This window comes from Kryptolebias marmoratus, linkage group LG8, assembly GCF_001649575.2.
Source record: "Kryptolebias marmoratus isolate JLee-2015 linkage group LG8, ASM164957v2, whole genome shotgun sequence".
NCBI lineage: Eukaryota > Metazoa > Chordata > Actinopteri > Cyprinodontiformes > Rivulidae > Kryptolebias > Kryptolebias marmoratus.
The window spans coordinates 6,118,493-6,134,354 of record NC_051437.1 but is presented as its reverse complement, the minus strand read 5'-3'; the positions used below and the strand labels follow the sequence as shown (position 1 = coordinate 6,134,354).

At 39.4% G+C, this 15,862-nt stretch overlaps 1 protein-coding gene across 4 annotated transcripts in view; it reads left to right on the top strand.

The window, feature by feature from the left end:
- Window positions 1-15,862, top strand: part of plekhg5b (pleckstrin homology domain containing, family G (with RhoGef domain) member 5b) — a 90,446-nt gene that overhangs the window by 47,281 nt on the left and 27,303 nt on the right. Inside the window, exon 1 of one of the 4 annotated variants that reach the window (XM_017419268.3) lies at window positions 2,180-2,447. The exons of 2 other annotated variants lie outside the window; for them this stretch is intronic. In XM_017419268.3, the coding sequence (XP_017274757.1) occupies window positions 2,445-2,447 (3 nt within the window). In that variant the 5' untranslated portion in view covers window positions 2,180-2,444. Of the gene's footprint in view, window positions 1-2,179; window positions 2,448-2,951; window positions 3,071-15,862 lie in introns of those variants that run through there. One more of the 4 variants, XM_037976961.1, reaches the window with a different exon arrangement.

The window sequence follows — 15,862 nt, the reverse complement described above, 5'->3', positions numbered from 1 at the left end:
TGATATGTCCTCAGTCAAAGTGGTGGATGTAGTAAACAAACAAAAGTTTAAGATTTATTTGAATTATGGGTTACAGCATTAGTAGGATTGTGTTAAACTGGTGTAACAGGGATTCAAAAATACAACTGCATTGCTCTGAACACCATTTTGGCTGTGAATTTAATGTGTGCAAAACCTCTACCCCCATTACAATTGTGTATGAGGTGTATCTCCTGTAAACTCGTCTGCTGCTGCCATTCCTGAAGAGGAAGAGGACACAGCACATGCTAGAACCCCAAAAAGTGAACTTTGGGTTGTTATGGTGGCAGAAACGGGACACAAGGAAGCATGACTAGAAGCAGAGTAATTGTAAAGAGCCGGTGGTCTACAGAGGAGGTGGACATGTAGAACCTGCTTCTCTCTGTGTGCAACAAGCACATCTTCAGATTGTGTGTTTAGTTGAAAACCAAATGTGCTGCTAGGCTAGCTTTTATAAAAGATAATAATAAAAAACATCCTTAGAGGTGGCATGTTGATTCTGTAACATTAGTGTACTTTTTGGTGGAGCCTTCTACCATTTAAGTGTTTAAATCCTCTTGTTTCATGATTCCCTAGCAATGACCAAATGTTTCATTTTCAATCTAAGAAAGTATGGTTAAAATCTAAAAAAACATTAAAATTCCTCAAACTCACATGCAGTAATAAGACAAAATCACAAGGCAGATGGTAATATTGTAAATTACTGATAATTTGACGAACAATACTATTTTTTACAATATTAGAAATGTATACTGTCCAACTCCTCATAATCTCAATATTAGTTTAATGATTAATAATGCCCAGTTTGGGCTAATCAGTGATCTAATCTGCCTCAGTGTGAATTGATTTTAAAATCAGGTTAGAAAGAGTGCTGTACAGTTTTGATCAGTTGTTGATCGTTTCTCTCTGCCTGCAATAAGAAGTTGTTTTTACTCATATTTTAAAGGTATAGTTAAGTTTTAGTAAGGTGTAGAAACTCTTGCACAGCTCCCAAAGTGGTTGTTTAAATTTACCACCTTGAGTTTTTTTACATCTTCATTTACTTAAAAAGTTTCATGAAGTTTCCTAAACAAGCACAGTTCATTTTGAATTTCCTTCAGTTTCCCTCCTGCTTTTACATTGAACTTCCAATCGATCGGCTCTTGGTCTTTGGGGGTGGAAGAGGCAGAGTTGCAGCTCAGTGAACGTCTACTTTCCCTTCTCTGTTTCTATATATGCAGCAGGAAAAGTGGATCATGTGCTGCTGAGTTCACTGCAGCATTAGAAGAAGCAGTAAAAGCCTAAAGTGTGTCCATGATCTCTGCTGTCAAATTCAATAGAATGGGGAAAAAAATGACTTTTTTTGTTTGTTGTTTGTTTTATTGGTATATTGTTCAATCACACTTTACCAGATTGTTATTTTGGTGTCCATGTGTGGGCAATATGTCAAAAACATCACAATTTTTACATTGATTTTTAACTATTGATTTCTTTATATTTTTAACTAATATCCAAGTTACAGAGAAGTGCAATCAGTTTTCCTATGTAAAAACACAATGTTATAAGGAAAAATATTTATCATAAAGCATTTAGGCAAGATAGCATTTCTAAATACATTTTAATCAGTTTGACAACTCTTTAAAGAGCAGACACACTAAAGAAAGCGTTTTCAGTTTTCAGAGGACGAAGCATATTCAGGTGAATTTATACATTTTTGTGGTTGATCTCTCCCCCCCCCACCCCTTTTTTTAAATACTAAATTATGAATTAGATACACAATTTTACTTTAGAATTACTGGACATTCTTTATTTTTTAAAACCAGTCCAAACTGAACAGAAGGTGCTGTCCATTAATTTGTAAAAGGCAAAGTTGACAGATTTATTTCTCATTCTTTCCCTTGTCAGTAATCGCTTATTTGACCTTCGCTCCCTGCAGGGTTAAAGTTCAAATGAAGCTCTGTATCAGCTAAGAAAACTGAGGGTTTTTTTTTTTTTTTTTTAACAATGACTCAGCATTGCAACTTGATAAAGCTGTTCACTTATTTCACACTGTTCAGGAGTGGGGGGGAAAAAAAGTTCCGTTTCGGTGTAAGTTTACATGAGTCATTCAGGATCTATGAGAGCTCGCAGGGGTGTGATCGAGCAGAGAGGCGGGGTTGATTATTTCTGTCTGTGCGTTTCTCCAGTAGAGCGCTGTAGTAAACAGAGTGAGCCTCCCTGCTCTGTTGCGCTCCTTCGATCCCGCTGTCTGTCACACCGACTGCATCTGGTGTTCTCACCCAGGAGCTCAGGATTATTTCAGGAGGTTCCAGCCCAGAAAGCGCAAAGTATGTTTGACTCACCCCGGGACTAAAAGTTTTACCATTTGCTGTCTGTCGGACCCTGGACACACTGATTGGTTCTTCCATTGAAACTCAGAGGCAGTCGCTCCTGGGAAACACTTTTCTATGGCAAGTATTTTGTTCCTTTATTTTTATTTAAACCTTTTTTTTCAATTAAAAAAAACTCTGAAATGTTCCTTACAGTGAACTGCTTTTAAATCTGAATAGGTTTTATTTTTGACACGTGTGAAAGGTGCTAGAAAAGAGTTGATTTCTAGTCTTTTATTCAGGCCAAAAATTGTCCAAACTCAAATAAATGGTCAAACATTTCAGCTGAAGCAGCACTTTAAACTCTGCTTTTTCCTCCTGTGTCTGGACATTTCACATCTGCTTCTTGTATCAACAGACCAGTCTATCCTTTGGCACTCGCCAGCGTCTTCTCCGCTTAATATTCTTCAGAGCAAATTGTAAACTGTTTTGAAATAATTTGTTCCCAAGTCACATTGGGAACAGCTTGCATCCAAAACAGCATCCAGTGTGAAGTTCTAATCTGACTTGGAATACCCACTTCTCCTTTTGTTTCCTTTCACTTCCTCCTTTTTTGGTCTTTTTTTTTTTCACCTCCCTCCCATCTTTTCCTCCTTCTTCTCCTGCCCCGAAGCTATGGATAGGAGGGCAGGTTGCATCACAGTCCAACCAGTTTTGCCTTCAGTACACTTGACTTAGCTGAAGCGGAGACAGAGCAGCTGCCGGTGAGTTGTGTATTTCTTGCGTAGTTGTATTGATCATCCGTAAACGAATGGCGTCCGCCCTAGTTTTGTTTAGGAGTTCTGCTTCTTCAGCATTGTGGCGGCTGCTAGACCGCGACAGAAGCATATGTCATTTAAATATGTTGTAAATATTTAACGGTTTGGAGATCTCCGTTTGGAGATCTGAAAGAGACTATGAATGAAAGGCTCGTTCAGCCAATGAGGAAGCCAAAAAGATTTCATGTTAACTATGATTTAGTTGGAAAAAGTGACTATCAATTGTTTTCTGATTGGGAAAACGTCTTGTGAAAGTGAAGGTGGTGATATTTTTCTTTGGCAAACTTGACTGCGTGTTGTAACATACCTTTTGTCTGGAATGCATTGTCAGCTTTCCTGTGAGTACGCTTGCTTCTTGGTAAATTTAATCTCTGGAAAGTTTGTGTGACACTGTTCCATCTCTTATCTCGTCCTGCTGTGTTACAAAGTTTAGAAATGATGTTGACGCTTCATCACACAATAGGAAATCAGCGGTTCCCAAAAAGGTTTGTATGGTATGTCATTTCAACTTTACTTTTAAAAGTTGGAGCAACTTTCTAGCTTTAAAAGAACAACTCTGTCTGGGAAAAAAAAAAAAAAAAAAAAGTAGTCATACAAAGTTCTTTTTCTGTCAGGATAGTCACTTATGATTAAGATTGAATCACCAGCTAACTTGAATTAAGGATGGGCATTTCATTCAAAAATACTTACTTAAATACAATGGTAATTATTTGAGCAACTTTTCATGTTAATCCTCTTCTCAAACCAGCCCACCTCCCATTTCGCTCAGCTTACACAGTGTTAGTAACAGAAAATCGTCCCATTTCTTGTAATTGTGCTTGTACGTAACCTGGGAAAAACACCCCTCTTAAAAAATGTGTGTCACTGTGCAGAGGAGGACATTATGAAATATTGTGTACAGTTACTGAAATTTGTCTGGTGTCCAAATCTTATAAAACAACAAATGACTCACGCAGACTGCTCTGGACTCTTTGAATGAGTCAGATCCACTGGATCAGATGAGATTTTTTTTTTTGTAGCCAGTTTTGGATTTATTTGGCTCTAAGAAGATTTTGCTTATTGCTGATGGGATCCAGAAACACCGTTATATTGTTAAAAAGAAATCCGGGTGGCCAAAAATCCCAAAGATCAGACAAGCTCGCTGAAGAAAGAACTGAATGAGAGCAGTGAAATGATTATCCACTTCTGTGGTAAACAATCAGCAAAGTTTACAGACAGGCTTCCTGTTTTAACCTGGATCTGCTTTACTTTCCAAATCTGTGCTCCAGCAGATCGTTACCGTTATGGCTGCACTCACCAGTTTTGGTCTTATCTCAAGTGGCTTTGATAAGCTGACTGAACTGTTGATTGACCATTTGTTCAACCTCATACCTGACCCCAGCTGTCCAATAGAAACTTGTCAGCAGTGTGCAGGCACCGCAGCATTTAAAACCTTCAGACTGATTGACATTAGCACATTTGTTGTTTTTCTTTCCTACAATACAAGCCCAGTTCTGACAGAGTTGGAACCTCGTGTAAAATGTCAGTGAAAACAAAATGCAATGATTTGCAAATCTCTTAAACCCGTGTTTTATTGACAATAAAACATTGTAAACATATGAAATGTCTAAACTCAAAAAATGTACCATTNACAATGTTAATGTTGATCTCAAAAAAGTTTGGACAGGTCCATGTTTCCCTCTGTGAATCATCCCCTCTTCTTTCAACAACAGTCTGCAAACATCCAGGAACTGAGGAGAGCAGCTGCTGGAGGTTTTGGAGGGAATGTTGCCCTATTCCTGTTTGATGGAGGATTCTAGCTGTTCAACAGTCCTGGGACGGCTTTGATGGATTTTTTGTTTCATGATGTGTCAAATGTTTTCACTTGCTGAGAGGTTTGGACTGCAGGCAGGTCCGTTCAGCACCTGGACTCTTCTACCACGAAGCCTTGTTGTTGTATTGGATTCAGAGTGAGATTTAGCATCACGTTGCTGAAATATGCAAGGCCTTCTCTGAAAACATCTAGAGGGGAGTATATGTTGTTCTAAAACCATAATCTACTTTTCTGCATTGATGGTGCCTTTCCATCCAGATGTATTCGGTGTCCATGCCATGGGCAATAATGCACGCCCATACCATCAGAGAGGCAAGCTTTTAAACTGTGTGCTGGATGGTCCCTTTCCTCTTTAGTGGACATGGTTTTTAAAAAGAATTTCAAATTTTGATTTGACTGACCACAGGTTTCCACTTTGCCTCAGTTCAAGTTTTTTTTTTTTTTTAATTTTTTTTATAAATGGCTTCTTCTTTGCATGATAGAGCTTTAAGCAGCATTTGTAGAAGTGTTCCTGAGTCCATGCAGTGATGACCAGAACAGAATCCGAGCTGGCTTTAATGCAGAGCTCACAGACATCTAATACTGACTTTCAGTCTTTGACCTCAGAGATTTATCCAAATTTTTGAAATCTTTAAAAAACATTATGAACTGTTTTTTTTTTTTTTTGTTGAGGAACCTTATTCTAAAATTGTTCCACTATTTTTACATGCATTTTTGCAGACTAGTGAACCTCTGCCTAACTTTACTTCTGATAAATTCAGCCTCTCTAAAATGTTCTTTTTATACCCAGTCCTCTTACTGACCTGTTGTCAATTTACCTAATTAGTTGAAAAATGCTCCTCCAGCTGTTCCTTATTTGTACCTCTTGCTTTTACAGCCATTTGCTGCCATAAAAATCATCATACCCCCCCACCCCTCCCCTCCCCTGGCCAAAAAAAGCTACAACTTCTTTGTTTAGATATTTAATGTTTCCAGTGTGTTTAATGTTTCCCTGGCATATGCAACTTTAAGCTACATTACAAGTTGACAGACAAGTTGAAGATTTTAAACTTAAATGTTGGATGGATGTGGTGTAATGGGGAAAATTAGCACCTCACAAAGCAAATGGATGTCCCGTTTGTGAACTAAATAAACTAGAGAAAATAAAAACTTAGATTTTTTTTATATATATATAGACCTAACTTTATTTACTGTTTAAAAAAAAAAATTCTGAATTGCAGGCACTTTTTGATTAACAAGACTGAAAGAATATTACACAACTCAGCAAAGTTTTGTTTTTCTGTGTTTTAAATAGAACTAAGATGACATTTTTTATAATAATCTTGTCTGAGAATCACTTGTCTCAGTGAGTTTAGTACCTGCCCGATCCTAGACCCTTTGATTTTAGCCTCTTCACAATTGACAGATTCAACTAAAATAGTGGCTAAAGAACATTAAACATCTGTTAGATTTTTTTATTATTATTATATTTAGTTTGTGTAATTTCTACATGCAGATATTTGTTTAAATGCAATCATTCTTCATTCTTACATTTGATATGTTAGAAAATGATAAGCATCGAAATATTTTTTCCCCTGCGTTTCCTTTTATGTAAATGTTAATTTTGTATATTTTTAGCAGCAGACTCTCACAAACACACAATTTGCGTTCTCCTGATGGGGGTGAAGAACAACAAGTGCCTCTGTTTGAGTAAATCCATGTGTGTGAGGCATCAGGACTGTACTGTACCATAGTGAGGGAGAGCCTGTTTAATAAAGAACAGACATGCAGATGGGTAGGCAGTGTTGCATAAGGGCCACGGTAAAAACCAGGGCCTGGCTCTCCTCCTCCTCCTCCTCTTCCTCCTTGCTCAGCCAGAGGACAGATGGCAGGAGAAGAAAGCAGGCGAGCAGCAGTGGGGCTCTTCAACAGATGCATTGTTTATTTATTGAAAAATAAATCCAACGTGGGACAGGCGTGCCCCTGCTCCCGCTTTGATCCTCCTGCAGGCTTTTTTCAGTCCTACAAACTGGGCCGCCGTTAGCTGCAGTCCTTTGTGGCGTTTAGGGGCGAGGGCTCGCTCCAGCTGACACGGGGCGAGCGAGTGGGGGTCGTGGGCTCTGCTCCTGACAGGGCAACGACGACTGACTCTTAAGAAAAAGACCTATTCTAAATGATGAAAAGCATACTCCCTCTATAAGCATTTCCCTCCCTTTCGTTCCTCTGACAATCCACCACGCTTAATGCAGGAGCTGATATTGTATATGTACTTAGGAATCCAAATCATGAAGAAAAGCTGCTCACAGGACGGAGAAATGGAAAGCCAACTGATGAGTTTGACTCCTGGAAAGTGCTGAGGCATTCAGCAGCATACTGCAGGATGATCGGTGTTGTACTGAGACCGAAATGGCTCTCTCTGTTTCTGGTTTTCAAAACTAAAACACCCTGTAGAGCGATTGTTCTCTGAAACTGTTCCAACAGCTGAATAACATGACCTTATTTGTTAGATGGTCTATTTAAAAATATAAAACAAAAAAGAAAAAAAACATCTGGAATGTTGTTTGTAGGAACATTTGAAAAATGGCAAACACGAAGAAACACTTAGTGGGTTTTTGTTGCTTACTGCCGAAAGGCGAGTAGTATTTTTGCCTGTCTGTGCTTGTCTGTCAGCAAAATATCTTATGAACTACTAGTTGCATTTTAATTAAACTTTCAGAAAGTAATTATTTGATGCACACCTAGCACTGATTAATTATTGGAGTTAACCCAATTCATGATGGTTGCTAGAGCTAATTGACATTAGCCGACACAGTAACTATGTAAAATTGTCTTAGCTACAGATAAATATCTCTAGCTCGGACAATTTTACATAGATTGACCTAACTCATACTTCATCGCTAACAGAATGAGGTCTTGTAATATCTCATAAGGGTATTTTCAAGGTTTGACTAAAAACGCTAAAACTACATTATTTCTCAACATGAGATGATCTTACTTTAAAACGCTTTAGGAAATACAGCAGGCAATATGCTTTCCTTTAAGAAATGTTAGGCCTTTAATTGGAGCAGCATTGATGGCAGAAACAGGCAGATGAACTAAATTCAACTACATGGAAGAAATCGGGAATCAGGAGGTGTTGATTGCCACCCCTAAACTGATCTTAATTTTAGTGTTTTAACTGCGAGCAGCTAACTTGGAAGTTTTCAAGATGGAAAACAAATGTCATATTTTAGACAACTCACAGCTCCCAGAAGCCGGGACGCTTGCAATAAAACAAGCTCGAGTTCCGATAAATGCTCAGCATTATCGGCGAGTTTCACGTCGTCGGTAATGTTTTGTTTAGTTGAAATTCGGTCGTAAAAATTTCTTTTCAGTCACGGTAAGGTTGAGTTGTGTAGCACTGAGCTGCAGTGATTTATGCCCACCGGACAAAGGTGTCTCTGACTGCGAAAAGGAGACAGTGGTTGTCTTCTTTCCGTCGGCTGTGGACTATGATCTGCTGATGATGAGGGCTTACATCAGAGTTGGATGTTCAGCCTGCGTGAGCTGGTCTGACCAAAGTCTGTCTGGGTGTTTCATCGACTTCACGGCAGTCACTCTGTTTGAACAAGACCGAGCATGACTGTTGCTGCTCCAGTGCCAACCAATCATTTACATGTGTGGGTGTGTTTATTGGAAGTCACTTAGGCGTGTTTTTTTTTTCTTTTTTTTTTTTTCTGCATCATTTGTGGATGGAAAAGAGGGAAAAGGCTTGGGTTTCAAATAAGGAAGAAGGAAGGAGGAGTATAAAACTCTGCAGGTCATTCGTGACTAATAAACAAAGTAGTTCACGCTAACAAGCACAACAGACAAGTTGCCAAATGACCCGCATGTTCAGGCAGCATCTTAAAGCAGCATCTTCTGTGTAACGATGGAAAGTGTTTGACCCGTGTAATTAAACCCTCTATACCTGGATGCCATCAGCAACGAGAGCTTTCAGTGTGTGACAGAAGGTTAGAATTCAGTATGGCAACATGAAGCAGTGTTTTGAAGTTGCAGCTCAGGTTTCATGTTCGTTATTGTCTGCGTGGACGTGAGCGGAGGTTAATTATGGTCACTTTGAACAATGATGTGCAGCTGAGTTTGCTCAATGGGTGTGGGTATCAGTATGAGCACCTGTGTGTGCGTGTGTGTGCGCAATATGTGAAAACGTGTTCATGTTTCCACTGCTCCTAACAGTCACCTCCAGCCTAAATCCCATTCCATTATTCACAGGCCTAAAAAGCAAACACAAGATGTGTTAAAAGCCGGAGCTTAACACTGGCTGTGGGAGCGCTGCTAATTCGAACACGTCATTACAGATAAGATGTTGGTTAAAAAGTGTGTTCTTTAATCTATACTTCCCAATTTTTTAATATGCAAGAATCTGCACAGAAAACGGAGGCTATTTTTAGAAGAAGCCAACTTTCTTTCTCATAAGTAAAAGATTAAGTAAAGATCATTGATGTTTACGGTGAAATACTTTGCGGTTGTCAGGCTTTTTCTTCAGTAATCAAACTCCACTTTTCCTCGAGCCTGTTATATTTCTCCAGGAAGGCCCAGTGAAGTTGCCAAGCATTGCTCTTTATGTGCATCTGTGGATGCGTTTTAAACTTTAAAACAATGTACCCATGTTGGGAAAAGTACAAGTTGTCTTTATAAACACTTTGACGTCTGTGGACACCAGGCAATGGCCATTTCAAGTAGAAACATTATTGAAATTAGTTGATGTAAATATTTGATAATTATTTAAATAATACAAGACTTTCCGTAGTTGCCTGAACACACAAGGTACGGGACAAAGTGACAGCCATTCATCCTTTTCACAATATCTGTTTTTTTTGTTTTGTCCTTTGTTGATGCAGCGCAAAATATTACAGCACAAGTTTCTACACAACAAACTGTTCAGTCCAAAAAAATAAGCACTGAGCTAAAGCTGCAGCTGTTATAAAACCATTCTGAAATAGGCATGGGGCAATTACTAGTTTTTAAGGTCTAAAATGCTACGATGTCAAAACCACATTTGTTTTTTTTCCCTGTCATACTGTTCTTACGGTTTAAATTCCTTTTGATTAAAATACCAGAAATGAAGCATTTTTTGTGTGTTTTGATTGTTTTTGTTTTGTTTTCCCCTCCCGGTCACATAGTGCACCAAGCAGCACTCCCCCTCTCCTGCCTGTCATCATCCAGTCGTCTAAGGTAGTCAAGGGAGGAATTCCCCTAAACTTTAATGCTCGTTTAAGCAACAAAAAATGTTATTTTGCAGATAACTTTGTCAGTCATAGCTGGTTTACCTGAGCAACACATCTTTCTTTATAAGGCAACACTGTTATGAAAGAAACAATTGCACCAAGCTATAAGAGTTAGCATGTCAGCAGGTGACACATACAGCCTACTGTAGGCTTGCTATGGAGGCTAATAATCCAGAAAATTGCTCATATCAGCTTGTCACGCTCTTACATAGAACAAAAAGCAGTAATATATGCACTATTAATTTACAGTTGTGGCCAAAAGTTTTGAGAATGGCACAAATTTAGGTTTTCACAAAGTTTGCTGCCTCAGTTTTTATGATGGTAATTTGTATTAACTCTACAGTATGAAGGAGTGATCAGATGAATTGCAGTTAACTGCAAAGTCATCCCCTGCTATGAAAATGACCTTATCACAAAAATGCCTGCATCCCAGTCACTGCATTTCAGCCCAACAAAATAGCCCGCTAACATCATTTCAGTGATTATCTCATTAGCGCAGGAGGAAAGGTTAATGAGGACCTGACAGCTGATATCACTCTGTCATGCTGATTAGAAGAGCAGACTGGTTGTAGTTTTCTTCTGCATTTTCTTCTACATTGCTGCTTGTAAGATTGGCACCCCAATCAACCATTTATCCAACCATCAAGAACTTCAAGGAGAGCGGTTCAGTTGCGGTGAAGAAGGATTCTGGGCACCCAAAGTCAAGCAAGCGTCAGGATCATCTACTAAAGAGGATACAGCGACGGGATCAGGTCACCACCAGTGCAGAGCTTGCTCAGGAATGACAGAGGACGGGTGTGAGTGCATCTGAACACACAGTGAGATGAAGGCTTTGGGAGGATGGCTTGGTGTCAAGAAGGGCAGCAAAGAAGCCACGTCTCTTCAAGAAGAACATCAAGGACAGACTGACATTCTGCAGGAAGTATAGGGATTGGACTGCAGAAGACTAGGGTAAAGTTATTTTCCTCTGATGAAGCCCCCTTCAGAATGTTTGGCACCTCTAGGAAAAGGATTGTCCGGAGAAGAAAAGGTGAGTTCAACCATGAGTCCCGTGTCATACCAACAATGAAGCATCCTGAGACCATTCATGTGTGAGGTTGCTTCTCATCCAGGGGAGTGGGTTCACTCAAAGGGAATGGTGTCAAAACATCCTCCAAGTTCAACTTCTTCCAACGACCCAGGAGCAATTTGGAGATGAACAGTGGTTTTCTTCAGCATGATGGAGCATCGCGCCACAAGGCAGAAGTGATAACCAAGAGGCTCAGTGAACAAAACATTAAAATTTTGAATCCATGGGCAGAGAACTCCACAGATCTCAATCCCATTGAGAACCTGTGGTCAGTCCGCAAAAAGAGGGTGGACAAAGAAAAACTCCGCTCTGATCAACTCCAAGCACTGATTAGGCAAGAATTGGTTGCCATCACTCCAGATTTTGCCCAGAAGCTGATATCCAGCATGTCGAGGTGAACTGCAGAAGTCTTAAAGAAGAAAGATCAACACTGTTAATATTAAGTATTTGCTTAAATTGGATCCATTTGTCAATAAATAGTTAAATGTATGGAATGCCAATAATTGTACTTCAATATACCATATCAACATCTGAAAAACTGAGGCTGCAAACTTTGCGAAAACCTAAATGTGTGCCATTCTGAAAACCTTTGGCCACGACTGTTGAATTTTAAACTATAAATAAATACATAAATAAATAAAGCATCCTGTTGACTCTGGTGGTTTTAGCTGACATGAAATTTAATTACATTTAAAATTTATTTTCAATACTTCTGATTTAATAAAAAATTCAGTCGTGATCTTAAGTAATGTTAATATAAATATAAAATATATAAAATATAAAAGCTGATCACAAATTGGTTTAAATCGGTCCTGAATCCAGGGAAAAACTTAAATAAATATGAAAATAGATATTTAGTATCTCTATATTTATGTATTTAGTAGGTGATGTTATTTTTTAGCCTGTTTTTAAATAAAAGCAAATAAATCACGATTTTTCAAATGTTCTTGTTTTAATACCAAACTGTGGTCCTTTTGCTTGAGGTTATCATACCATCAGAATCTCATACCGAACCATACCTGCTCTGAACACAGAGAAATCCTTAACATGTGTGACAAGGATCTATTGATATGATCATACATTTTTGTTCTATTTACTAAGGACTAATATTAGTAATCATTGCTTGATTTGTGTTCATCAAAGTTCATCATTAACTTTGAATTTATACACTTTTAATGACTATTGAATATTTGAAAATCATGCCTCATTCCTACTGACCACAGATAATAAAAGTATCCAATGAATGCATGAATCCCATGAAGGGTATTCCAACAATAATTATAAAAATATAAACACATCAAGTCATATTTTACAGTTGATCCTTATCAGTAGATCCAGATAGTTTCTGGGCTTCATGTGTACCCGAGTCCTTGAAAGTTTTTTCAGGTCCTTTTCCTGCTGATTGAGCAGCCCAGTTTTTTGGGAAGGTGCTGATGATGACTCAAGCTGTTTTTAAACCCCTCACATAAAATGTGGCATTTATTAACTCAATGTTCCCTTTTAATACGTTATCTGATTTGAAGCAGTTTAAGGAATCAAAGATTCTCAGACTGATTTGCTTTACTCGTGAATGTTTTCGAAACAGATGTAGGTGTTGTTGGAATTTAGTAAATTTTCTAGCTTTCCTTGGGATTTTTCTGTTTTGTGCAAGTCAGCTGTAGGGGAATCACATCACACCTCATCAGTTTTGACTCAGCCGAAAGAAGAGGAGTGGGTTATTTTTTTCTTATCTCTCAGAAGATGTATTCTTTAAGAAATCAAACCCTGTGGCTCATACCCTCCTCCATCATGGTGCAAGCTCATTCTGTTATGTGAGTTATTACATAAGTGCTAGGTGAACTCTGGCAGGACAAGCTGTTCCGGAGGAGGACTGAGTGAGCTTTGAGGGGGGAAATACAGTCAGACTTCAGACAGACAGGAGTGTGGATTTGACTTTTTCCCTTCATCATACTCTTGCGATTTTGCAAAACTCAAGAAAGCAGGCCTATGATGGATGGGACTTGTACCTGTGAGGCAGCGTATGCAACAACCACAGAATTAAGCATGCAAGGATGTGATGGGCTGTACAAACTCTTTTTGAATTGTTCTCAGCAGCCAAAACTGGTGGCGATGAAGAGGATGCTGCCAAATTCAACAGCCTGGCTGTTTTTCTAAACCCACCTGATCCATTCTTGCTCATAAATCAGTTTAAGATGTTTGAATGTTAAACTTCAGAATGACCACTCCACAAATTGTCTTTATAGTCGGCTGACAGAAATATTTATATGTTTGCATCATAATAACATCAAACTCTTACGATGGGGAAAATGTCGACTCTCCAGAGGTGCTTTCAGACTGCAGGGGACCATTTCACACTTTGGTCATTCATAGTCATTTATTAGGTCTTTTTCTAGCTCCTACTTCAGAGTAGGCTCAGCAGGGACTCTCAAATGACATAAGGGGATGTGATTGGGATGCTCCATCAATATGAAATCTTGCCTGCACACTCTCACAGCTCATAACAGGCTGTCACGTTGTCAATCCCAGTGTAACATGACTATTTTTATTCAAGCTTCAAAAAAACTAAAAGAGACAACTAAACTAAAAAGAATAAACACATTTTAAAATGCATATGTGTGCATTAAGCAGCAAGAACTACTTCAATCAACAAAAATAAAGACCTGAAAATGAGCCGAGTGTTCCTCAGGTGGTGCGAAAGCAAACACATAGGTCTTTATAATCGCTTCACAGTGGGACTAATAGTTTTTATAGTTCTGTCTTTAAAACTGTTAAGTCATGTTGGGAGGATCAGATGTTTGAGTAACAGTCTTGATTCACCTCAGAAAACTGCAATCTTTTATTTTGAACAAGTACATATTTACTGCACCCACACGCCTGCCGCACTTCCTGTCAGTGAGTGACATAACTTCACACCAGACCTGTCGCCACTTTGGCGTGTCTGTGGGGAGAGGCGGCGTGCGTGGTGAATGTGTGAAAACGGGGTGCATAAAGCAGGTGCCACGTGGCGTCGGGCATCCTAAACCAAGACGAAGGTCGTGATAGAGCCAGTCTGTGTGTGTGTGTGTCTGTTCTCAGCTGTTGGGAAGGAAGGAGATGAAGGAAGGTGGGGGTATCCCCCGCTAATCCAGACTGATCTAAGAGCAGGCACGCAGGGGATACACACGCGACACAGTCACATGACACGTGTTGTCTTGTACGCTTTCGTCCATTCGCAGTGCGAGGCACGCGTGGCTCCCTGTCAGCTGCCTCGCGTCGCCTTCCATCATCAGCTTGTCTAACACACTCCTCCTGCTTGATGTTGAGGATAAGAGCCGATCCAAACAGACTGTTAATGTGTTTTCGTACTCAAAGATTGACAAAAATGTTCAGTATTCAAATAACTGAAACTCAGTTTTGGTATTTGAATCTTCTGGTATTTCAGAATGCAAGATTATAAACCCTTCCAGGACCTTATTTGAGTTTTTTTTTTTTCCATCTTGGTGCTTTAGGCTTCCTGACTGAGCCTTTTCCTTTATCCTGCATTACACTCCTCCTTCTCGCATAAAGCAACCTTCTCTTTTTTTGAAGTTATGACAAGAATGTGAATTCCTCTGTTTTGTAATGAGGAATACTTTCTTGTCTTTAAACATTGTCTGAATATGGTGTTTGATATACTTGTTTCTCTGACCTGGCTGTCTGTCCTCACACCTCCTGGAGAGGCCTCCACCCATGCGTGACTCCGCTAAACTGAAGTAATGTGCAGAGAAGCACAAGTAGGTGATGTTGAAACAGACTGCTGATTAATTTGTACTCCTGAAGCAGCAAGCTGAGGTCAGTGAGTCAGTCCCATCAGAGACACCCAAGTCCTCTAAACCTGCCACTTATTGTTGAGCTGCAATGATTGAGAAATCTTTATTTCTCACACATTTTTTTCATCTGTCATTAGCATTAAAGTGGCTGTGATGCAGTTCCATAAATGACTGAAATAAATGCCAAAGCTTTGAAAATTCAGTAGTTAAAGGCCTACCATTCCAATCTAGCCACCACAGCCACATAGTGTGAGATGTGTTGATGTTTGGATTACGGGTTGGGGATGACTCTCAGCTACTACCACGTAGATTTTGCCTCATCTGTAATTTTGAGTAAGTTCTAGTCGTTTCCATGTTGGCGAAAGTAGACTGGCTATGGCAGCCACTTTAAAATGGGTTGACTTGAAATATCAATAGCAAAGGTACATCCAATGATTACTTTCTGAGCATTTTATTAATGTGTCCAGTTCTTCATGAGGTAGTTTGATAACAGACAGTGTTGACTGTACAGTTGATGCTAATGTATTTAGGCAAAAATGAACAGAAATCACCTTTTAACCCCACATCATGTTCACCAAAACACCATTCTCTTTTTTTTATCTCTGAGTCAGAGCCCAGCGTCTGACTCGTGCCTCTTGATCTCTTTTTTGTTTGAAGGCCGTCTGTGGACGGGGCTCGGCCTAGGCGCAGTCGCCCTGGGTGTATGAGAGGAAGGGTGGCGTCTGTGCTGCTGGGTGCAGGCAGAGGTCTGTGACAGAGGGGGAAAAAAGAGGAGAGTACTCTGGCTTGTGCAGCTCAGAGCGGAGCTTTTTAATCTCC